The sequence below is a fragment of the Panicum hallii genome, chromosome 2, assembly GCF_002211085.1.
Source record: "Panicum hallii strain FIL2 chromosome 2, PHallii_v3.1, whole genome shotgun sequence".
In the NCBI taxonomy this organism is placed as follows: domain Eukaryota; kingdom Viridiplantae; phylum Streptophyta; class Magnoliopsida; order Poales; family Poaceae; genus Panicum; species Panicum hallii.
In genome coordinates, this window is record NC_038043.1 from 455,802 (window position 1) to 479,946 (window position 24,145).

Genomic DNA, 24,145 nt, shown 5'->3' on the forward strand with positions numbered 1-24,145 from the left:
GCATCCAGTATAGTTGTTTGTTCATCAATCTTTTTACTGCTCTGTAACTGTGCGCAGCAGCAGCGTACATGCATGTCTACTAAGCACGCACGTACGACATGTGCTCGACCTCTCTTTAATGCATGCAGAGAGCCAAATTTAAACTGATCGATCTCGGGCCACACTGCACTGCTGGTTATTATTAATTATATTGAGTGGCTGGTGTATAGATGTATTTGTGTACTTCCCCGCGTATAGCATCAATTCGTACATCGTATGATGGCTACAAGTACAGCACAATACATAATGCGCTAGCTATATATAGTATTATATATCAGCCCATGTACGTATTATGTATATGCATGTATAGGCCGGGATTCGTACACGTACTGGATGCCATCCCATTTGTCTGTCTGTGTACGTTTAGCTTAGCTATCCAATTTACCATGCATGTGTATGCGTATGTGTATGTGCATGATGACGCGAGATCGATTCGCATCTACCGTACACGTACGCTCCACCGTCGTCGCAGGAAATGCAGAGCCGTGCGATCCAAACGCCGCACGGGTACGGTAGGTTGTTAATTAACCACACAGATAGATAGATATATCCTGATGAAGAAGAAGCAAAGGATGATCATTACCACTTGTGGCGGCGGACCCTAGTAGTGGTTGCAAAACCAGACAAGCTGCTAGTGCTTCGATTCGTGAAACATGATTAAATTGGATAGCTAAGCTAAACGTTGCGAAACAGAGGAGGTAGCATATATATATACAGGACCAATATATGGATTGAATGGCTGCAAGCAGGCTGTTTGTGCATAAGGCGGATCTCATCGCACAGTTACCAAGCAGGACGGGAGACTTGGTAACCGTGCCGGAGGAGCTGCTGTCATGGATAGAGACTAATTCGCAAGACGATTCCATTGAGCCTAATCAGTACTTAATTTGATAATATTATGCTACAGTAAACATGCGCTAATTATGAATTAGTCAGACTTAATAATAGATTCATCGTCTCCATGCGTGCAATGGGTACTAGACTAGCGCTGCCGCACCACCAGCGTCGTCACATCATCATATCCATCAACTTCATTTCCTCCATCGACGTGTCATCAGGATCAGTATCTCTCTTGCTAAGCCAGTAGCTGCAGGGTTGCCATCCATCCACAGATCCGATGGAATGCATGTCAATTGGTTTCTGCACATTATATCATCTCTGGAGCTTTTTCTTTAATTTAAGCCGCTGATAGATACACGACTGTGTGGCATGTGAACATCAAGTGCACATCGCGTGGTCAGCAACCGCCAAAATAAACAAAATTAGATTACCTAGCTATCACGCACGCACCGGAACAAGATAGATCAAAATTACTGAAAAGTGCGATCAAAGCGGCACGTAAATGTCAGATGGAGAAAGATCAGCTGTAATCGGTAACTATAAAAGAAAGAATCTTACTTTTCTGTGTGCTCGATCCTCCAATCACAGAGCTTATTACTTCCACACCACTCACATCTCTCCAAAAGATTAAGTAGTGCGGTTAGCTAATTAGAACCAGCATTTCCAATATATAATCCTGATTTGTAACGGGTAATTTGGTCCTTGCATGTATTTTCATATTTGAATTGCATTGCATGTTAATTAGGAGCCATTAATTAGCAGCACACTTGTGATCTTTGCCAAATCCTACGTGCAGCAGCAGGCTGGCATGCCAGGCTTCTACTATTCTCTTTAACTACATTTTTGAAACATATAGGTGCGTGTAAATTAAATGCTAAGAATCTATTCACTGAAGAAGGAAATGTTTGGATTTGGTATTTGGTATTTGGGTGGGGACAGGACAGGGAGTGCAAGGTTTCGTGATGGGCAAGTTATTAGCAGGGTAACCAGAAGATTCGTGGTGGGCCCTGCCCGGCCGGTCCTATTCACTACAGCTGCTGTCTGTCGGCCCATTTGATTAACTCATCAATCCAAAATAATCACCGCTGCTGGGTCGTCATGTGCCTCACTCTGTAGCTAGCTAGGAGTAGTACCAGCAGTACTAGCTAGCCCCTCCAATATATTTTTATTTATTGCATTCTAATCAACTGATGATGATACCAGCAACAACAGCGTATTTAGCTAGTTATATACTATGTGTGCAACAATTAATCGAGTAATATAATGTAGGAGTAGTGCATAGTTTTAGTGCCCTGCATGTTCTCCCTCGCAAAATTAATTTGTCCACAAATACAGATCAGCCTGTTGTGGATGATCACAGTACAACGATTTGAGTTGACCTGGGCCTGGGAACGAATGGGCATGTACACATCGTGCCCCAGCTTTACCCAGACCAGAGCTCTTTATATAAAAATCAAAGCTAGCTAGGGATTCACCCTGATGGACACGCCAAATTAAAGACACGATTGGTCTGGCAAGAGTCGGAGTCGGCATACAAAAAAAGTTTCCCTTTTGGAGAAACAGTGCGAAACATGCACAGGGGAGCTGATCGAGCTCATCGACTGGTGGAAATGGGAAGCGGATGCCACAAGTAGAGAAGAATTCTCCGTGTTAAGTTGGGCCTAACACTTACCTAACAGTCTATTCGTTTCCTATGCATGCAGCTCGGCAGCTACACACGGTAGCTAGTGTACTATGAATTAAATTGGGCATATGATGTGCTATTGTTCGAATCATTAAAAAAAAGCGTTTCTTCTGTAGAAGATAAAAAGAGTGTGATGATGATTGTAAAGATTATATATGAGTTTCTTCATCGGCAACTTTGCTCACGGAACATGGGACCAATGCAAGCAATAAGAAGCAACCCTGCTTGATTCCATTTGTATTGATCATTTATTGTATCATCCGTACAGTAGTAGTTAGCATGCAATCTATGTGTCATTTGCGCAAACAAAATGCAAGCATATACATGTCCCATCCTTTTCATTTTATTCGTGCCATCTTGGTGATGGAGCTTGAACCAAGTTAAAGATCCGAAGAACAGTTGGGTGATGAATCATATATATATAAATCTTCTTCTTCGTTCTATAGAGAGCTAACCTACCAGTTAACCCAAGCCATAGGAAAAAAAAAATCTATTTTTGTTGATGAAGTATGCGATCAAAATTCTATATGATTGAACATACGAATCGAATATATGTATACAAAGAAATACCATCATTTCACAGCAAATACATCCGTTCCCAGCCAATTATAGTCCATTTTAGTTTTTCGAAATACCGATTAGCAGGGATCGGAGCAACTTTTACAACAGGGCTAGGGATCATAGTAATAAAACAACAATTAGCAGTAGAGAAATGGACCAGAGTGTTGGGGTGGAATTAATGGGTACAATAAATTAAGCAATGAAGTGAGTAATCAAATCTGATGCTAGTACGACCGTCTCTCCACTAGCCTTGCCCTGCCCTTTGCTAGAGTGAAATGAAATAAATACACACACAACCCCGGCCCGGCCATCGCAAGCAAACTTCTCCTTCTCAGACAGCGCCACGACTGAAGAAAGCTACCGGCCGGCCGGGCCCCAAAGAGAAGAGAAGAGAAGGGAAGCTCAGACTCAGAGAGGCCCCAAGAAACTGACCCAAGCTAGCAGCCGACGTGCCGGATTCTGTTGGCCATGGCCGGGGCCGGTGAAGCGGGCGTCGTCGGTGGCAGCGAGTGGCCCTTCTCGGCCGACGCGTACGCCGACTCCTCGGCGATCTTCGCGGAGCTCGGGTGCTGGGCGGCGGGGCTCGACGGCGCCGGCGGCGGGGAGCTGCTGCCGGCGCTGGATCCTACGCCGGAGGACATCAGGTACACCCTGCCGCCGCCGTCCGGGTCGGTGTCGGTGGACGGCGGCGCGTCGTCCAGCTCCACCGACGACGGCGCCGCGCAGGAGGACGCCGCCGACGGGAAGCCGGCGGCCGCGACGGAGGCAGCGTAAGCTAGCAGTGCTTGATGAACTACCAGCATAGCAATTCATATTATTCATGCATCATGGCTGCTGATAAGCTCCTCTTTCTTTCTTTCTTTATTTTAATTAATGCAGAATTTTGGTGATCTGTTTTACCCTCTGCACTTGTGTACGTGGATCAATTTGCACATTTCTGGCGTCTTTCTCGTTGTTGTCCTTAAAATCCAGAATTTCTGCTAGTAATTTTTTGGACCTGTTTTAACCTTGGCAGCATATTTCCTCCTGTTGCTTAGGGCGCCTTTAGTTTTTGTGCCCGTGGATGGATTTGAAACGGAACGGCAACGGAGGGGCAGTTGGGTAAATATTCTCGGGATGGAGGGAGAGGATGGGATGGGATGGGAACGGAATGGAAGCGGACGTTGCGCCGGGATTCGCGTGCGTCATACCAACATCTAATCTAGTACATGCCAGTAAATTACAACTGAGCCACGCGCTTTCTTCTATTTCCATTTCTTGTCCTAGAACAACCATCCTAGCAGCTGGGCATGAATTGAGTATCTCCCCTCTACGCATGCAATTTTTGCATAAGTAATAATTGTAATTAACGTAAACATGTAGAGCTAAATAATTACACTGTCACGTCCTGGGCCTTAGATCAATCACGATCGGCCATCACGTGCAAGTAGCTGTAGATCAGTACGTACGCGCGTGTGCTTGCTGTACGTTTTTCACAAGGACGATAATATATGGGTTTAGAAAAGTTTAATGATTTTCGAGGCACTACACTGAGCTAGCACACTGCGCGCACGCGCGCATATACAGAAGTAAATAAAAATGATTTGATTATTTTGCTCAAATAATCATCGATCTATTGGTCGATGCAGGAGCAAGCCGGCGGCGCCGGCGCCGGGGAAGACGATGATGACGGCGGCGACGGGCAATAATAGTAATAATAATACCAAATCGGGGCAGAATAAGAAGCGTGCTCGGCAGCCGCGTTTCGCCTTCATGACCAAGAGCGACGTCGACCACCTCGAGGATGGATACCGCTGGCGCAAGTACGGACAGAAGGCCGTCAAGAACAGCCCATTCCCAAGGTATATATCCAGCCAGATTACCCTGCCTCCTATACACTATTTTGATCGTGCATGACAATGGCATATATACTGTACATGTAATTGTTTATGTGAATTACTTGATCAGTATTGCACGGAAAATGCTGCGTACTACTGTACCTTCTCTTTATCTATCTACTCCGGTTCACGATGGATATCTGTACTTCAACAAATAAAACAAGGATTGCAGTTATTGGAGCCAAGAATAGTTAATTACTAATAAATATAGGGTATCTTAGTATTTTCACGACAGATTAAGAAGACGAGTACCATTATTTAATGTTCTGTTTGGTTGTTATTCTGCTGATTTTATGGCTTGCTAATTTTATGGCCAGACGGGAATGATTAATTTTCAAAACACTCTAGGATGCCTAATATTTAGATACAAATTTTAAACCTTTCATATTTCAGGATATTTTAGGATGGAGCGAGTACTTCTTTATATTATCCTATCCATCATCGTTCGGGAAAAAAACCCTACAAATCACGTCTTTGGTCTTGTCTAGTCAAAAGGAGATGTTTATAGCTAGATACATGCATGCATCTGGTCATCTGGATCCTCTGTTGTTCCCTAGTTCATGCACATGCATCTGCAAAATTTGTTCACCGCATGCATTTCCTTGTTTAAAGAAACGTCAACTAACTCTCTGATCTCCCAATTTTAATCTGTGCAAGATAAAAGTGAGTATATAAACACTGGTGATTAGTGTACGTTTCATGCATGCTTATGATCATATATATATCCTGGTATATAGTTTTGAGGTTTCTAGCTAGAGCAACAATTTCTTGTCGATAATAGTATATAACAATGTAAAATAATTGAATACATATATATACGTACGCGCATGCAGGAGCTACTACCGGTGCACCAACAGCAAGTGCACGGTGAAGAAGCGCGTGGAGCGCTCCTCCGACGATCCCTCCGTCGTCATCACCACCTACGAGGGCCAGCACTGCCACCACACCGTCACCTTCCCGCGCGCCGCCCACCTCCACGCCGCCGCGGCCCTCGCCGGCCACATGGCATTCTCCGCCGCGCACCACCACCACCACCTCTACAGCGCCACCAACGACCACCTGCCGCCGCTGCAGCACCCTGACCCCACCACCGCCGCAGCTCAGCAGCAGAGCGCTCTTATTACTACGAGTGGTGACTCATCGCTCGCCTGCAGGCCGGCGATGTTGCTGCCGCCGTCGCTGCTGCGGCCGCTGCTGCACAGCAACCAGCAGGAGCTGCTGGCGGCAACCTACCCTCTGTCCTCTGCGATGATGACGATGCCAGTGGATTCTTCTTCCCTCGTCGTATCAACGCAGTCGCCTTCGCCGCTGACGGCTGTGACTTCATCGCCGGCGGTCGACAAGGGGCTTCTTGACGACATGGTGCCTCCGGCGATGAGGCACGGATGATAATAGATTGCGTGCAGACTGCATTATTAGTTGGTTTATCGGTTAGTACAATTAAGCATATGATTTGTTACACTACACCTTTTTTTTTACGAACACTTTGACCCATCAGTTTGTTGTTGCTTTCTGATTGGGCAGAGATACGAATTAATTGTTGCATATGCATATAGGGTACGGTGGTGTTATACTATTATGCATATGATCAATCTATCAGCAGCCTTGGATAAAAATATTAGTTGCACAAGGCCAACTGCTGTTAGTGCCATAGGGATTATTAATTGATACTGTCAGTTTGTCACCCTAGTTCTTCAGAATGGGTGCTTGTGTGCTTGTTTATGCTAATTCTAGTTTTTGATAATGTAATCATAGCTTTTGAGTCATTGATGTTGTGCCAAGGTAATTGTCCGTGTTAATTTCCATTTACTTATTCTGTTATGTTCAACTTTACAAAGCTGTGAACGATCTTTGGGCCTGTTTCTGGAATGTTATCTTCAGCCTTCAGTCTTGTGTGTGCGCGTTTGTACGAGATCCCACATTCAGATGCTGTGTGCCACTTTGCGTACCAGAATTTTGCTACTGGGAAAATATGATATCTATGTAAGCGCTCATGTTTTTGAAGCTTCGTTAGGATAAAAACAGAGAGAGCTTAGCCGGATTCTGCAACAGAAATGGGCTAAGCCACCGCTGGTAGTCCCTTGAGCCAGGGGTCCAACGGCTTGCCGACCGAGTAGACGACGAAGCCGATCTCCCTGACCTTCCCGACGTCGACGACGCCGCGGCCGTCGAAGACAAACGCCGGCCTCTGCATGCCGTCGAAGATCCGCCGGTAGTCGAGCGTCCTGAACTCGTCCCAGTCCGTCAGGACGCAGAGCCCGTGCGCGCCCTCGGCGGCCTCGTACGCGTCCCTCGCCACGAGTACCTGCTGATGCGCCTGCGCCTTCGCCGCCGCCGGCGACGCCGTGTCCCTCCGTATCTGCTTCTCGCTCACCGCCGGGTCGTACACGCTGACGTGGGCCCTGTCGCCCAGCAGGCCCCTGCACACGTCGACCGCCGGCGACTCCCTCGTGTCGCCGACGCCCTTCTTGAACGCGAACCCCAGCACGGCCACCTTCTTTCCGGCCACCGTGTTGAACATGGACGACACCACGCGACGCACGAACCGGCTCTTCTGGTACTCGTTCACGGCGACCACCTGCCGCCAGTAGTCGGCCGCCTCCGGGAGCCCGTTGCACTCGCAGGCGTACGCCAGGCGCAGAACGTCCTTCTGGAAGCTCGACCCGCCGAACCCCACGCCGGCGTTCAGGAAGCCGTCCCCGACGCGGTCATCCCAACCGACGGCGCGCGCCACGTCCGAGACGTCGGCGCCGGTGGCCTCGCACAGCGCGGAGATGGCGTTGACCGACGAGACCCTCTGCGCCAGGAGCGCGTTCGCGGCGAGCTTGGACAGCTCCGCCGAGCAGAGGCTGGTGGTGACGATCCGGTCCTCGGGGACCCAGTGCGCGTACACGTCCCTTAGCGCGCGCACGGCGCTCCTGCCGGCGTCAGTGTCCCGGCCTCCGATGAGCACGCGGTCGGGGCAGAGCAGGTCCCGCACGGCGGTGCCCTCGGAGAAGAACTCCGGGTTGGACAGGACCTGGAACGTGGCGCCGCCGCCGCCGCTGTGCGCGAGGAGCATCCGCTCCATGGCCTCGGCGGTCCTGACCGGGACGGCGGACTTCTCGACGACGATCTTGTTCTTGCCGGAGCGCGACGCGGCGGCGACCACGCGCGCCGCGCTCTCCCAGTAGGCGAGGTCGGCGGCCCGGCCGGCGCCGAGGCCCCGGGCCTTGGTGGGCGTGTTGACGGACACGAAGACGATGTCGGCGTCAGCGACGTGGCGGTCGACGTCGGCGCTGAAGGAGAGGTTGCGGCCGCGGCAGGCCCTGACGACGGCGTCGAGGCCCGGCTCGAGGACCGGGAGGCGGTCGCTGTTCCAGGCGTCGATGCGCGGGCGGGAGACGTCGACGACGGCGACCTCGATGGCCGGGCACTTGAGCGCGATGACGGCCATGGACGGGCCGCCGACGTAGCCAGCGCCGATGCAGCAGATCTTAACCATGGCGGCCTGCCCGTGCGTGCACTTCACTTGCCTGCTGCTCTGCTCACTGTGCGTCCAAAGCAAAAGGAAGATCGACTACAATTGAAGCGAGATAATTAAGCTTAATAAGATGACAACTGCAAGGCTAGCACCCCCTAGCTAGATTATCTCCAGCGGTTAGCACATCCGAGAACAAAAGGCATCATTAACAGGCAGTAGCATCAAGATTGCATCAGAGACAATGGCATCAGGAGTCATGATCATCTTCAGGCAACATAAGTATGGGATCATGGGAAGTTACCAGTCCTGAAGAACTAAGATCTTGAACAAGGAGTATGCAAGGAGTATAGAGGTGTGTGCAGCTCTTTAAATACACCATAAACAGAATCACGCAGCGCAAGACTATACCAGAAGTAGCCAGCTCCTCCCTTCCCCGGATTCCATTGCAGCACCTTTAATCCTACCGTGGCTGAAGAAATGAAAGCAGAGAATAAAGGAACAGCATGAGCTGGTCTAAGCAGCAGCAGCAGCAGCAGACCAACAAAAATGCACTTTGTTAGCCTCCCAAACCACCATTTATAATCTGAAAGGTTTTCAGGATATGCGCCACCTCAACACGCCTGGAGATTGTGATGTCAGGATGCGGTGAATTGAGCTGAAAAGGCCTACAGATTCTGCTACTTCTACAAGAATAGAGATGGCACGTCAAAAAGACATGCTGAGATTCGAATTCAGTTGCAGATCACACGCGTAGCTCCATCCATTCTTGGTAGCAGCAGCTCGATTCTGAGTTCACAGTCTGAGTTTCCTGGCATAGCCAGAATGCATCGTGCTAGTATCTAGCAGCAGCAGCAGCAGAGCAACAAAATTGCACTTTATTAAACATCTAGAGATTTTGGTATTTTACAAGAATAGAGATGACACGTCAAAAAGAAACTTACTGAGATTCGAGTACACCTTACAGATCACACGTGGTTGCTCCCTCCATCCATGCTTGGTAACATGCTAGATTCTGAGTTCACTGAAAACAGCCAGAATGCATCGCACAAGCATGACAATTACAGGAACATAAACCTCAGCACATACAAATACAACATCAGCAAACCAGAACAATACACACATACAGAAACTGTGTTACAAACAAAGCAAAAAGGAACCATTTCATTCCAATTGAATCAGATCAGAGACGGAGCACAACCTGTTTGTCAGTTTTGCCAAAGCCCAACCAAAATTACAAAGTGGACAAGGGCAGAGCAAGAAAAGGAGTGCTCCAGATTAATGGCATCTAAGTAAAAAAGCTATCTTCCTTTCCTTTCTGCTTCTATGTACCTAAACAGCTTTAACCTAAACTCCCCCTAAGTCTCCTGTCAGCTAGTATTGATCTCCCTACAATGTACAAAAGCACCAAGATCAGTCATACTTGGACCCTTTGCCTTGTTACACGGCCACCATTGCTTGCCTGAGCGCTGAAGTCCAGCACTCTTGCCCCCCCAGCCCAGTCATCGTCATCAGTATCATCATCATCACCACGGCCACCGCCACGGGCTCTTGAAACACTTGTGGCGGCTGTCCTCCTTACTCTCGACGTACTTCTTGGGGTTGGGCGCTTCCTCTGCACAGAAGGGGTGTACACACCGAAGTCCATGGAATCTTCACGCAGCACTGTCTTGAAATCCTGAGCACCATGTCCAAGGCCACATCAGTTCTAAAAGAGTAGGGTATGTTGCATACCAAACCACAAATCATACAGCTTTGTTTTGCCAATAAATCTGAAGTTCGGTATTAGTACCTGGTACACAGAAGCTACATCCTGCAGGCAGCTCGGCAGACTGATGTTGTTTCCAATGTTAAAAGGAACATTCTGCTTGGAGAGTGTTTCTCCAGATTTTGGTGGTTCCTTTAGAGAAAATGCCTGTATTTCAGATCACAAACAGAACATGTGTCATGTAAATGCACCCACCATAGCAGTACTAATCTACAAATAAAAAGCGAGCCATACCTGACAGCGGGCATCAGTTAGACTATAAACAATTTTCAAATGTCTCTTCAATTTGAGGAGGAGTTGCAGGGCTATTGCATCATAGCAATCCTCCTGAAAACAAAGAATACGTTAGTGGAAATTATAGGATTCAATAATGTGAGGATTGCAGACATCCCTTCCGCCTATATATACTGATGGACCACCCAGGACATATAACAAACCTGAACTTTGGCCATATCTACATCTGATGTACTGCAAGGATTGTTATTCATCCTTTCAGGAATATATCCCACATTATTGCTGTAATATACTCCAGGCTCATGCATGACAACATGACTCTCTCCTGGCAATGTTGCCATACCCGCTGCATCTTGAGGTTGATCCATGGAAGTCCACTTTTTCAAATTAGTCTCAATTGCTCCTGCTCTAAAGTGAATGACTCGATTTATATCATATATCAAATAGAGTGGTTCATCAGGGCATGAGAATGGCAGTGAGGCAAGAACTTCGGCACAGTATCTGCAATGTAGCAGTTAACTTGATAGTCAGTCAAATACCCATCAAAGAATAGACGGTTAACAGGTGTAGTTTAACTAAAGTTACTTACACAAGAAAGCTAACTGTGGAGCGATTCCGGCCATCAGGCTCGAATTTCCGAACTATTGAGTGGACAAATTTGTTTCTTGAATTTCGATTTGCACGGATAAGACGGTATATTCTAGTTATGCCAGGTTTGACAAATGCAATCGGATTTGATTTGATGTTTGCTGCAAGTTTATGGTTGCTGACTGTGGTCTCGAAGAATATAAATGACATTTGTAGGCCATCACCTAAGCGGCTTTCAAAAAATGAAGGATACCTGCCACAACTCCGACCGATCAGATAATGTTTTACTCCAAAGGAAAAGAAAAACATAAACACAGGAAGTTGGACCGACTTACTTTTCATGCATATTCATTAGTAGATGATGAGCCAACTTCGAGTTCCCCTCCAGTGGGTCCATTTCAAGTGCAATAAGGTGCGGAACACAGGTAATCGGGTGAACTAAACCCTGGCGAAGTACAACTTCAACAATCTACAGGAAGAAGAATTATTGATTAATAATTAAAATAATAAGATAAAGTGTGCAAAGAAATATAATGTCTGCCTAATTCACCTTAAGTGCACTCTGGCGAACTTGGTCATTTGTATCCATGCACCTTTCAAGAATAGAACTCCAATACAATTGAATAATACCACCACATATGTTGGTGTCTCCAGCACCAGCAGCAACAGGAACTTCACTTCCACCATTTATCGCAGACTGTACAGGAGGCTTCCCAGTACTCTCAGCAGTAAGTTGGCTTTCAGCATCTCGGAGATACTCATAGAGGTTTTGAAGTCCTTGAATCTGGGCAAGCAGATTAATTTACATTTTTTTATTATAAAAGGGCTACCTAGAGAAGAGTAGATGCAAGGGAAAAAAATATGAGTACCTTTAACCTATGATCGACGCCAGAAGATAGTGTTGCTTCTATGAGATTCATGATTTCCTTTTGTAGCATAAATTCAGGCTTCGCGATAAGTATGTATCCCAAAGTCTGCATGCACAAACGAACATTGGCATCTTATAGGGAACAGTTCATGTGAAAAAAAAATATGAAAGCCTGAAACAACCAAAGCAACAGTCATGTGGACAGGTGATTTGCTACGCATAGTCATTTATGCTAGCTGGGTGCATGAGATGCTATGGGTCTCAAATAAAAGATGTCACAAGTTCCAAACCCTGCTTCTGACTATTCATCATGCAGGGATATTTGTCATTAAATCTGGAAATTATATACAAACTTCACAAGCCGCATAGAATTACGCAAAAAAACTACATGAATACAACTAGGTATGGATGGTCCCATCACTAAGTAGATTTTTAAATCTTTAATAAACTACAAGATGGCTCACACACCTGCAAAGCTCGAACCTTCAAGTTGAAATCATCCCTGAGAAGATACCTTCTCTGGAGTAAATTGATAATCTTTGGAAAATCAAGCTGATTTTCAGATGTTAACATCAATTGATAACCATACCGAAGAAGCAGTCCAAGACAAAACAGGGATCGACCTAATAGCTGGGTCCAGGATGAATACAGTTAGCAGAATGAATGCAGTAAGCATACAAGACTTGGTAGAGAGAGAAACAGTGATTTTTATGCCCAATAGATACAGGATAAATTTACTTCTACAATTGTCCTTAGTTGCAGATAATAGATAAATTATAGGCTTCAGAATACAAAAGCTCCTGTGTGCAAACAAGTTTCATTTTCTATATATTTGTATAAGATTGCAGCTACTATTCAATGAATCAAAAAATAGAATAATACCTGACTATCTGAATTAGTGCCCGACAGATGCTTGTAGAAAACATTAACAAGGTATTCCAGTAATCCTGGACCTCTACCAGCCGATTTGCTAAGGGCACAAAGGCACCTGTCCAAAAAAAAGGGAATGAGAGATAAATAAACAAGAATATTTCAGGACAAGTCTGGCAAGATGATCAAGATAAAACTCTGTGAGCTCAATGATCAATGCTTAAACTGACTGATGCAACCAAAACTACATCTACCTTAAATCAACCATTCTAAACTTTGATTGCATATTACTTTTTGTGTGTCGAGTTTGAAATTTTGAAAAATGACTCAATTACATTTGTCTTGAAATGTAGTTTCATAAAAGTATAGTTTCGATATGTTTCATTTTTTAACAGAAGGTACTAGTCAAAGTTATGTTTGAAGAATATGTCGATATCCAAAACATTGCTTATTTGTGACTGGAGGGAGTAACTGATTAGCACTAGATCAGGCCCCAGATATATAATAAAGTGATTATCACTGATTGTAGGCCCCAGATATATAATAAAGTGATGATTAATATACGAATAAGTTATCCCATAACTACAATTAAATATTTACAAATACTCAAGACATAGACATGATAGTAAATTAGTCGTCACCGTATTATTTATCTTTGAAACTTGTCTGCACTGTTGCTCATTTTAGCTTAGATAGAAATATGATCCCAAGTCTATCATGGCAGTAACAGCTTATTTGAATAGCATATCTTCTTTCTAGGAACCACTCAGACAACAAATATATGGAAGTTGCTACGAGAGAGTTGGCTGATGCAGTAACATGTTTAAGTAATGCTACAGACAGAAGCCGTCATAACAAGCACCAAGAATCAGAAAACTTCAAAAAGAAAAATACCATCTATATCACATCAATAACAAACAAACTCACGAAACGAATTCCCAAATAAAGCACATAAGGAGAAATAATGCTCATCAAACAATATTGAGAGTTAGGGAAGGAATGTATTTACTTGATACATGCATGTACAACTGTCAAATAGGAATGGCGAACTATCATCTGCTTCAGATCCTGCTCAAGTTCTACAACCACAGTTTGTGGTGGCTTCCTTATGAGTGGAAGAACAGCATCAATCACGAATATTATACTTTCAAGCAACTGGGCAGCTGATTTATTGTCGATCTGTTGACATAGATGATCAGGAGCAAATGCAATTTTAGTGGTAGGGCAAAATAATGACAGATTATGATTGATAACCGTAGCCATTAATGATCTCATTCAGTTCCAAATAAGATATATCAGACATTTATTGTGCACATAACTATGTGAAAATATTAAGAATATTTTTGTAGTTTATTTATAGCAGGAAAATACTACACAAACTCACACTGCACACAAGTTTTACTTGATCACATCAAACAAGAAATAGCTATTTTTTTCTCGAACACATAGGAGAGCTGTGTATCTTTGTATTAAAGAAGAAAAGAATATAGCTACGTGAGAAAAATAATCAAAACTCTAGCTCTGTTGCTTTCGGTATAGTCCAGTGCTGAATACAGAATTTTCGAACACAGACATCTAGGTTCATGTCTACCACACAGCTAGCAGAGGAGCATGATGAACTGAATGATGTGATACAAATGTTCGGAAACAGCACACGCATGGGTGTGCAGCATTGCAGCCACAGAGCAACAATGAAACTCTTGGCTATCACAAACAAAGAAAAGGAACTGCCCATGAATAACATTACCAGGTGAGCAACTGAAATATAAACATTACCATCACCCACCAAGATGTCTTACTAAATGCAGTAACTTTGCTCGAGTTACAGAACTATAAGGAGAATTCAATGTAGAAGTTTAGAGATCAAATAGGACAATGCGAGATAGACCTTATTCTGCTAGAAGATGACAGCCACAAGTTCAACTGGAGGAAATCATGCTCACCTGAATCTTAAGGTATGGTTGTAGCGTCACAACAAACTTGGAAGGATCAGTTACTGGAATGCAGAGGGTGGGATCAACAATACAAAATGCTTGCAAGGCAACAATATAAGGAAGAGCATGGATTTCCATCTCATTAGCAGCTCCTTCCTCAACCTTCACAACAGAGATGTGCAAGAATCAATCTCAATTATCAAGATCTAACTACTATCAGACTCAGTCAGAAAGTACCTGCAATATTCTTTCTAACAAGCGCTTGCATATCAATTCACAACGCTTCCGAAGTGATGCCACCATGGACGAGTTAATGCCTGCAGCCTTGGTTGACTGAGGGAGGAAATCAAGAGTCAAGTTACGTTTTATAACAGTAATAAGGGGTTGGTGATTGGGCATCTTCCTCAACATATCAACAATTTGCTCAGCCTTTTTAGCAATCTCCATTGGAACTGAACTACCATCAGCAACCAAGTGCTTATGACTCCCAGTTGGTTCTTCAAACCATAGCTCATAAAATGTTTTGCATACAAGATCCTACAAAAACAATGAATATAGTTTTAAGTTAACTAATATGGAAATCAAAAGCAACATAAATATTGCAGGTCCAAAGATGTCAAATATTCTTCTGTCATAAATCTCTATTTCTCAACTTTACCCTTTATGGCAAAAACAAGGAAACCAGAATAAACAGTTGATCAGACTTATTATAGTGTGCCTTCAAGATTGGCGTTGTACGTTCTTTCATGTGTATGGGATTATCTAAATTTGGCAAAAGGAAAAGAAAAGGCAGAAAAATTTGCACCAATAATTTCCTCTTGTCGAGGATGTTTTTTTTTCTTTGGAAAAAAAGACGCAAGAGAATTTCTCAATTAACATGACTAACTACACTACCCACACTAATGTACGAGAGCAAATATTAAAGCACACACGCACTTAAGAATAACCTATTACAAAATTAAACTGCAGTAATAGACTAATGAAAGAAACAAAACATTTGCAGTCACATATCAAATCTGCTATATAATGAATTGTCATGACACTAGTATGGTTTTTCATATCAGCTCACCTGTACACTGGACTCCTCATCATTAACACGAGAAATAATCTCCACAAAGGCATGTGTTGTGTCCGTATTTGGATTTGAAGCACAAAGATCCCTTATAATTTTAATTGCACGTTTGCGAACGCTTACTCCTGTGTCCTTTATTCGCTCGGCAACTTTTTCGATATACTGTGATGGGAGGATGCATAGTGAGTCATATCAATGCCCACAAATATGTCATAAGGTAACTTGATATATCTACTGACCTTTAGGCCCACATCAGGATGTGAAGCAATATGCCTTCCAACAAGCTCAAGGGCAGCTTCACGAACAGAAATAGCCGAATCACAAAACCTCCCTTCAACGGCAGACTGGACACGTTTGTCACCCAAGACCTCAGGGTCAGCTTCAACTATACTGCTGACCTACAGAGAAGTTAAGTGCTAGATACTGGTGAATGGTGCCCAAATGAGAACGATGCAGAACATATACTTTCATAGGTTACACATATACTCAATGACAAAGATGAAAAAACATAGTTACGCATATACTTACCGCACGTAAAGCCTTTGCCCTTATTACAGGAGAATTTTCTCTCAAGCTAGCCTGAGAAAACACTGGGTATTAACTCTAGAACATCTAGACTAAAATGATATGTCAGGAATCAACCACGTACCAAAAGAAGGGCAAGAATTTTATCAAAACCCCTCGAAAATGAATTCTTCTGGCCAAGTGCCAAGCAAATTTTCTTTACCCAATCTCTGGAAATTACCAAACAATTGCCAGAATCACGCAGAATCTCCTTAGATTTTAATCTAGCAAGATAGTAGATAATCTTCTCTTCAGAATGTGGGTCATCTTTGTTCCAGATACATAGATAGAACCTGCATACAAAATGGTTATCAATCTCCAAAGACATTTGCACAGCAAGACAGATTCCACACAACATACCATCGAGTAAACAGGTTCCCATCATCTTGTGGACCAGCTTCCTGGAGATAACTCAGTAGTATATGTTGCACAATATCCACTGCTGGCACCTCAGATGGTGCAGAAGATTTCTTACTAACCGAGGCAGCAGTTCTTTTTCCGTTCTCTTTAGTTTGTAACTGGCAGTATGACTGTAACACACTGAGTTGTTGATTGCAAAAACACAAGGGGCAGACACTATCACGTTGTAAATTATCCTGACTACCAGACCCCATACAATCTGAATGGAAACATCTTCCACATACATCACAGGCTATATTTATACCTCTTCCGCCAAGACAAACACAACATTTGTTTTTCAAAATTTTCGAGCCATCACTACCTGCATCAGTGAGCTCTTGCAATATCCAAAGCTTCTCATCACTACAGGCGACAGAATCACGCTTCAATCTCGATGCAATACCACCAAGAAGGTCAATGGCAAAGCACCGCGCATTAGTGTCCTTAGATTTCAATCCAGCATTTTGAAGCAGCAATACACAGAGAACCTGTACATCAATCAAATGGCAGTTAAGGGCAATGCAAAATACGTAACAAAGTTATGGACTGTGATTCAAAAAGTGATGCATTAACTTTCAAGAATAGTGCTGAAACTGGCTCATGCCTACATTTAAGATCTCAAATTTAGCAACATCACTGCTGAGCAAAGTTACCTCAAGAATAGAAGCAGCAGCTGGATACTCTGGCAAGTTTAGTATTGTTAGCAAATCCTGAACAAGATTATCTATTATTCCTTTGGCTTCTGACATATCTTGAGATTTAGCAGCAGTAAAACGTTGAAGGACACTAGTCCAGAAAAGGCAACAAGCCTCCGTTGCCGCTTCATGGCATTTAATTGGATAACTAGCATCAACTGGGGAATCGACAATAGTGCTCCAATCAACTGCTCCCTTTAAGCTATCGGGAACAATTGCACTAAACTGAACCAGGTGAACTAACAGTGCTGTTATCATCTGGATTTGCTTTTGTTCTTCATCTGCCAGATGGTAGGTTCTAACAGCATTTCTCGAAAACTGCAACTTACGAAGCAGGACAATTGTTTCATCAACCAAGTAACTCCTGTGTTGAGTGTATGATGAAAAAACCTGTGTAAGGATTTGGAAGTGAGCAAATTCTTTGAAAAATGAATGTGCAGAAAATGATTGCAGAAAATGATTGAGCATGTAGGGAGAAAATTACCGTGCAAATAACCCCAATTGCTTTCAATTGTAATAGCTGCATATTGTCCACCAAGAATGTAGTAAAGCAGGTTTTTGCTAACTGCAGAATACAACTATCTGACAAGCGCACTGTTGTGAGCAGTTCCTTGAGAAAGCCCAATATCAAGCATAGTTTCTGCACAGCAGAGTAAACAGAAGCAGAAACTCTGATGGAAAAGAAAAAATAACTCTATTAGTGCACTGCAATACCCCATTACACACTAGAAAAAGGAAAATATTTGAATGCATTGATCATATACCTGTTTGAAGATTTTCTCATGCTTAGATTAGCAGTAGTACGTCTCTTTTTGCTAACCGGTCCATTTTCCACATCCTCTTCATCATCATCTCCTAGATTTGACCAAAACAGAAAGATACAGATGTGAAAAATGTGATGTATAAGTTGATCCCGAAAGGAAAGTTTAGTGATCACTAGCGATCACCATAGCTAGAGCACTAAATTATTGCACAAAGATTGGTTGGGCTCGGACATGATGAAAAATTAAGCAGCATTAGACAACCTTGTCAACCAGGAAATGCTGCAGTAAAAAAGGCATATAAAGAATGAAAACACAGAATTGTATATAGCCAACTTAGAAAGGAATGTGGCTGCACGATACAAAGACAGAAATATCAGCTTAGTGCTGCACGGCTAGTGTACAATTCACGAAGAGGCCAAACTGTGGGGCATGGCTGTTGAGGAAGTTCTTATCGCATGGATCTTGGTCTGCGATTTTGCTGCTAGATCAGTGGTGCGCATATTTGAATGTTTCAATTGTTAGTTTGTGTATATGTGTGTGCTGGCAGGTGGTTATAGTCTACCCATGTACTTAGTTTTTTTTTTTGAAGTTTTTTTTTGGTTATACTCAAATAATGCAATAATATGCAGCTCTCCTGCATATTCGATAAAAAAAATGTCAGCATGTACTTTGATATTACCGTCATTTGCAACATTTTCAGCTGGTTTGTGGATAGCTCGGAAGGTTGGGTTGCTTGCTGCCATACAATCAGTGATCTGACGTCTTGAGAAATCAATAATTCGCTCAATAAGCTGTTTTACCGGAGGGCAAAAAAGGAAAGTGTAAGCAACCGTGACAGTAACTTTTCACAACAGGATGGAAAAGGAACTCAGTGTGTGCATACTTCTTCTCGATACAGCTGCTTTGGCATATCATGGTGGGTCATAATTGCTAACGCTGCATGAACGGACTCCAAAGCCGAGAAAACCAGAGGTTCAGCATCAGACTGAAGGTACCCAAGCACTTGTTAGTTGGTAAGCTATAATATGCAACAACTTTACCCATTGATTTCTAAAACAGAATAAAATAAATATAAAAAGATTATTTAAATTTAAATTTGAATTAAAAAAGCCAGATACTAATGATATGGTAGGTAACTCACATTTTCCTTCTCATCTATCGACAAACCTTGAGAACATCGGATCTGACGGTCTATTACATCTAATAACCTTGTAACTGTAGCCATAGGAACCTCATGCAATATCCTTTTGGATCGAACTGATGTAATTTCATTAACAAGAAACTTAACATCATTAAGTGGTATTGACAACCAGTCACCGCCATCTACATCATAAGGAATTTCGACTCTTCTGCAGAAATCCTCCACCATCTCACAGAAGTTGTCGATTACTTCTAAAAAGCGTGTAATCGTAACCAGAGTCAGCTGAATTTTAGAAGGATAGATACATGATGCAGGATATACAAATCAACAGAAACAAACCTTGGTTATTAGGAATGCTGGGGCCAGAACTTGAAACAGAATTATCAATTTCTTTCTTCCTAACTTTTGGCTTCTTTGAAGCGACTGAATCTGGGGTTAGTTCATTCTACAACAGAAAATCTCTTAGCAAAAGGAACTAACATCAATAAAAAACTGAAGGTATCTAACTTACACGAAGATGCTCTCTGCGTGAGTTGATGTCATCCAGAGGAAATACAGGTTCTTTCCGTGCTTTGTTCATATTAGGTGTAAAATGCTCAAAATGCTTCTCACTTTGAATTTGATAATCTGGGCCTTCACGTGCACCTGAAAAACTTGACCAAAGTAACAAAGAAATTACACTTTGCAAGATAAAAGGTACTACATAATCTAAAGCATTTACAACTCCGTGGAAATGCTTTGCTAACATTAAATAGAAGCTGATTCGACTCATATGCAACATGAATAAATATTACTACATTGATACTTTATTAGTCCATAGAACTAGCCGACAGATGTTAAATTAGCACATTGCCACGATGGTTTTGGGTACAACAGCTTGACATGGTGCAAAAATAGAGATCACAAATAAATAACAAGTCCGCACAATACTGCCAAGATGAGCTGCCAAATGAAATTAATTTCTGCATTAACACTTCAAATCTGATAGAGAATTGAATAAGTTACAAACATTTCTTATAAATTTGGGATATCTGAATATTAAACAGACCATGAACTTGTTATTTCCCGAAAAAATATAGGCCTCAAACAAAAAGCAAGTAATGAAAACATCGCACACGTTTCATATTGCATACACATTAACGGTTGCACCCACAAACTACAAGGTCACAACGGACCATTCCAAACTCCCTACTCTACCGCTAGAGCTTGCTGTGTGCCCATAAACAGCATGCATGTGATGCAGTACAGCCAGGTTTGTATAAGGGAAATTAACAGTTCCAGATGATTGTTGGTACCATAAATTACATTTGCGGGTGAAGAATAGAAGGAAAACAGTTATTTTTAAATAGAAAGTACTAGATTACGGGGAAGTAGCAATTTAGTTTTTCTAATTTGTCTAATGATGATTAGATTACCCACTAGTCTATTGTAGCTCGAGTGGGTCTCTTCATGTCCAATTTGTTGCAAACTTATGATTGGATTACGGGGAAGTAGCAATTTAGTTTTTCTAATTTGTCTAATGATGATTAGATTACCCACTAGTCTATTGTAGCTCGAGTGGGTCTCTTCATGTCCAATTTGTTGCAAACTTATGATTGGATAGATGAGATGTTGACAAAGCATGCTTCTGACAGCTAAGCCAATGGTTTGAGAATAGGAACAGGGATTAGTGGGATAAAAAGGGAATTGTAGACGTTCCAGTTTCCATTCGATCGTCATAGAGTGGAGCTCATCAAGAGAAAATTGGCATCCAATTAGGCAGCAATAGGAGTAAAACCATACACGCATCCCAGATTTGTGAAACAAGCATGCCGAGATAGATCAAAAGAACTGCTAAAGGAAGAGGCCCAGTAGTCGGATAATAGGTATAAGGTTTGCGCAAAGAACCTGAAGGAAGAAAAAAATTGAGATTGGTGGTTGGGACAAGCCTTCGCAACATAATAATTTGGGCAAAAATTTGTTTTCCGCTAATTCTGACTTAGCCTACTAAGCCTTAATCTGAGCCACTGTACAAGCCATCGAACTAGGTGTTGCCATCAACCACCATTTGAAGTTTTGATATGATTCAAAACAGTGAAATGCTGTCAGAAAAAGTGGATGTATGTAGCCTTGGGCCATACGACAAAAGTCTACCAGCCCCATGGCCCTGCCAACCCCCCCAAAAAAGGAGCGTAGCCGGTAGCCCGGAACAGAATGTAACGTCTTAAGTTGCACACCCAACCCAGCTCCGGCCCCTGATTGTGAGTAAAGGGACTAAAGTGACAAAACAGCAAACACCCATTGATCAAAGTAGAGGGACCAAATGTGTCAATAAAATTAAATAAATCCCCCTTAGTTCATGAAAAATAAAATCCCCCGTATTCTACATAACAGTGAGGTATAAATGAGCATTCAGTACATCTTTTTTTATGTGTCCTTAATGGTATATATAGGTGGCAATGGCATGCGCATTGAACGAACAAGTTTTAAGCACTAAAAGTTGCCGTATGCACCAAACAACAAAAAAGGAACTATGTGGAATTTGGTTAGTGTCATTTTGGAAATTGTAACCACCTCATTCAGAACAAGGCCAGGACATGAGAGGTGGTTGAGTGCCGTGTGGGGTGGTGGCCTTGGTTGTTGTATCGCTAAACTAGGCTGGGACCCACAGCTTGATGAACAACAGTGAAACTATTTATACTAGATAAGAAACTGAATCATGCTTCTCTGATCCCACCAAGTAATACATGCAGGTCATTACTGAACTATTAATGGGCACGCATTTAGGTTGGTGACAATGCACACATGGTGGAATGCACAAGTGCTCGGACAACTGTGCATACATATATGCTCACCGTTCTTACGCACGTCATATCCATTAATCCCCATGTCCTTCATACCAGTCCATGGAACTAGAAGCATTTCAGCACTATTATACGGATACCCACAAATGAAACAGCACAGCAGCAGAAAATCATGTATGCACAACACCATCATCAGTCAAATGGCATCATGGGGTTGACACAGGTTTGAACGACAGTTAAAGTTACTTGAGGGCACTAGGTCCGTGAAGAGAAGTTACGTGGCACACAGGTATCCCGAAATGGTAGTTCAATATGGATTCTCCCAGCTGGCTATCCGCAGGCACTAGCGCACCAAAGACCGAGGAGTCTACGCATAACTGCTTCCCGCGCCGAAAACACATGCAGTAAACCATCACAAAGACAGTAGGAAACAGCATCACGGTACATACAGGAGCTTAAGAAATGTTCAGTCCAAGGCAGGCAACCGCGGAGAACTGCACAGAAAGTTAAGCATCCCAAAGTTCAAGCTGGTGAGCTTGCTAGTACATGCAGCAGCAGCAGCAGCAGAAGCTGGGAGCTAGACAGGCTACAATGTTGGCTCCAATGAGCAGTTCTATGTGCCTACAAAGCTGTACGGCACTGAGAGTAACTAAGGGAGGCTCAATTTGCCGAGCGTTTACCTTGCGAAGTAGGCGGGGGCGCAGGGGGCTTGACCTTGAAGGCGTCGGGGTTGTGCTTGAGCACCTCCCTCCAGAGCCAGGAGCACTGGCTGGGATCGACGTCGACGTTGTCCGCTTCAGTAAAGCCCCTGCAGAAGAGCACAGCCAGTTAAACCTGAGCCCGCGGGGGAGAAAGCGGAGAGGATGAGCCGAGAGCGGAAGGGAAGGGAAGCGTCGGGGAGGCTCACAGGTGGGAGACGTCGGTCTCGGCGAGGATGCGGGCGATGTTTGCGGCCTGCATGATCATGTCGGGGCGGTCGGGGGCGGCGAGGGGCTCGTCGTCGCGGAGGTCGTCGAAGCCGAGCGCGGGCGGGAGGGTGGGGAGCGGCAGCGCGGGCGCGATCTCGGAGTGGACGGTGTTGGGCAGGCGGCACGCCCGCTCGAAGCCGGCCCGGCCCCCTCCGCCGGCGCCGGCGGCGCCGGGGTCCATGGGCGCCGTCGGCGGGCGAAACCCTAGATGCGGGGAGGTGCGGGAGGGGAGCGGGGGCCTCGAATCCGCAGGGGAATTCGCTCGTTGGAGGTGGAGGAGGGGATTGATTTTGCTCGATTTGATTTGATTTCAGTTTCAATTCCAAGGGGAGAGGGGAGGGGAATGCCGGCTGCTTAGCGAAGCAATTTATTTACTGCCGCTGCTGGTGGTTGTAAATTTTGGCCGCGGAGAAGAATCGTGCGAGGGAAGGCAGGCAGGAAGACGACGGCAAAGCAGTAGTGGACTGCCGGACTCGACGAACCCAATTTGAAAATGTTTGTTGGGTGCGCCGATTTGCGCGTTCGGCCCCCTCTGCTGGGCTGGGCTGGGCTGGGCTGGTATCGCCTGGCACGGGCCTGTGAATTGTGTGTGAGGTTGATTTTTCCTTTTTTTCAATCATATGTATACAAAGACCACTGTCTTCTCACTACAAGGATACTTCTGTGCATCAAAAGATAACTGCAAGTTGTGCGCATAGCAACCACTATTATACGAACACGTACGGAAGTTTATAAAAATTATGGTCATTTGTGTACATAGTTGCAAAAGACAAGTGAGTTTGCGGTTTTTGTAACTTTAAAGTTTACAAATGGGCACCTTTTTTCCATGAATTGTCACACATCCTTGTTAACATCATGATCCTAGTATCGAGTAGGATCATGCTAAGAAATTTTTCAGTGTTTTGTTATCCTACCCCTTAATCCAGGTTCGAACAGCAGATGCAAGGTACTAAGTATCTAAGATATTAAGATGTTAAAGTCTGGAGCATGAATTAATTTCATCATTTAGTATAAATGACTTTTAGTGTCATGCTTC

The 24,145-nt window shown here is 43.8% G+C and overlaps 3 protein-coding genes across 5 annotated transcripts; 1 reads left to right on the plus strand and 2 right to left on the minus strand.

The window, feature by feature from the left end:
• Positions 1-3,405: 3,405 nt before the first annotated feature.
• LOC112882398 (probable WRKY transcription factor 48) lies at positions 3,406-6,775 on the plus strand. Its single transcript, XM_025947451.1, has 3 exons — positions 3,406-3,894; positions 4,753-4,965; positions 5,835-6,775. Exons 1-3 carry the CDS (start codon positions 3,593-3,595, stop codon positions 6,388-6,390), a joined length of 1,071 nt encoding a protein of 356 aa, XP_025803236.1. The 5' UTR covers positions 3,406-3,592; the 3' UTR covers positions 6,391-6,775.
• Positions 6,776-6,969: 194 nt separating this feature from the next.
• On the minus strand, positions 6,970-8,914 carry LOC112882065 (UDP-glucose 6-dehydrogenase 1-like). 2 transcript variants are annotated; one of them, XM_025947041.1, is made up of 2 exons: positions 8,873-8,914; positions 6,970-8,531 (listed from the first exon to the last, which is right to left on the minus strand). In XM_025947041.1, the coding sequence occupies exon 2, from the start codon at positions 8,483-8,485 to the stop codon at positions 7,061-7,063; it is 1,425 nt and encodes a 474-aa protein (XP_025802826.1). In that variant the 5' UTR covers positions 8,486-8,531; positions 8,873-8,914; the 3' UTR covers positions 6,970-7,060. The 2 variants fall into 2 exon arrangements, with proteins under 2 accessions (XP_025802826.1, XP_025802825.1); XM_025947040.1 differs by lacking the exon at positions 8,873-8,914 and adding an exon at positions 8,766-8,793.
• A 680-nt stretch (positions 8,915-9,594) lies between these two features.
• On the minus strand, positions 9,595-23,527 carry LOC112879943 (sister chromatid cohesion protein SCC2). Of its 2 annotated transcripts, XM_025944385.1 has the most exons (28): positions 23,049-23,527; positions 22,822-22,949; positions 19,870-20,003; positions 19,698-19,803; positions 19,359-19,609; positions 19,101-19,202; positions 18,897-19,008; positions 18,218-18,308; positions 17,938-18,124; positions 17,412-17,843; positions 16,720-17,246; positions 16,445-16,652; positions 16,324-16,374; positions 16,035-16,193; positions 15,793-15,957; positions 14,961-15,260; positions 14,733-14,885; positions 13,799-13,968; positions 12,802-12,907; positions 12,388-12,549; positions 11,921-12,025; positions 11,602-11,835; positions 11,387-11,520; positions 11,053-11,304; positions 10,667-10,964; positions 10,464-10,556; positions 10,254-10,376; positions 9,595-10,139 (listed from the first exon to the last, which is right to left on the minus strand). In XM_025944385.1, exons 1-28 carry the CDS (start codon positions 23,288-23,290, stop codon positions 9,879-9,881), a joined length of 5,286 nt encoding a protein of 1,761 aa, XP_025800170.1. In that variant the 5' UTR covers positions 23,291-23,527; the 3' UTR covers positions 9,595-9,878. The 2 variants fall into 2 exon arrangements, with proteins under 2 accessions (XP_025800170.1, XP_025800171.1); XM_025944386.1 differs by lacking the exon at positions 23,049-23,527 and having other exon boundaries at positions 19,870-20,011.
• Between the last annotated feature and the right edge of the window lie 618 nt (positions 23,528-24,145).

Bases quoted from the DNA above. Each gene is read 5' to 3' on its own strand.
- LOC112882065 (XM_025947041.1), bottom strand. From the start codon at position 8,485: ATGGTTAAGATCTGCTGCATCGGCGCTGGCTACGTCGGCGGCCCGTCC.
- LOC112882398 (XM_025947451.1), top strand. From the start codon at position 3,593: ATGGCCGGGGCCGGTGAAGCGGGCGTCGTCGGTGGCAGCGAGTGGCCC. The intron at 3,895-4,752 runs GTAAGCTAGCAG...TGGTCGATGCAG, and splicing joins GCGGCCGCGACGGAGGCAGC to GAGCAAGCCGGCGGCGCCGG. The intron at 4,966-5,834 runs GTATATATCCAG...ACGCGCATGCAG, and splicing joins AAGAACAGCCCATTCCCAAG to GAGCTACTACCGGTGCACCA.
- LOC112879943 (XM_025944385.1), bottom strand. From the start codon at position 23,290: ATGGACCCCGGCGCCGCCGGCGCCGGCGGAGGGGGCCGGGCCGGCTTC. The intron at 19,610-19,697 runs GTTTGTTTCTGT...CACGCTTTTTAG, and splicing joins CAGCATTCCTAATAACCAAG to AAGTAATCGACAACTTCTGT. The intron at 17,247-17,411 runs GTAACTTTGCTC...ATTGATGTACAG, and splicing joins CTGCTGCTTCTATTCTTGAG to GTTCTCTGTGTATTGCTGCT.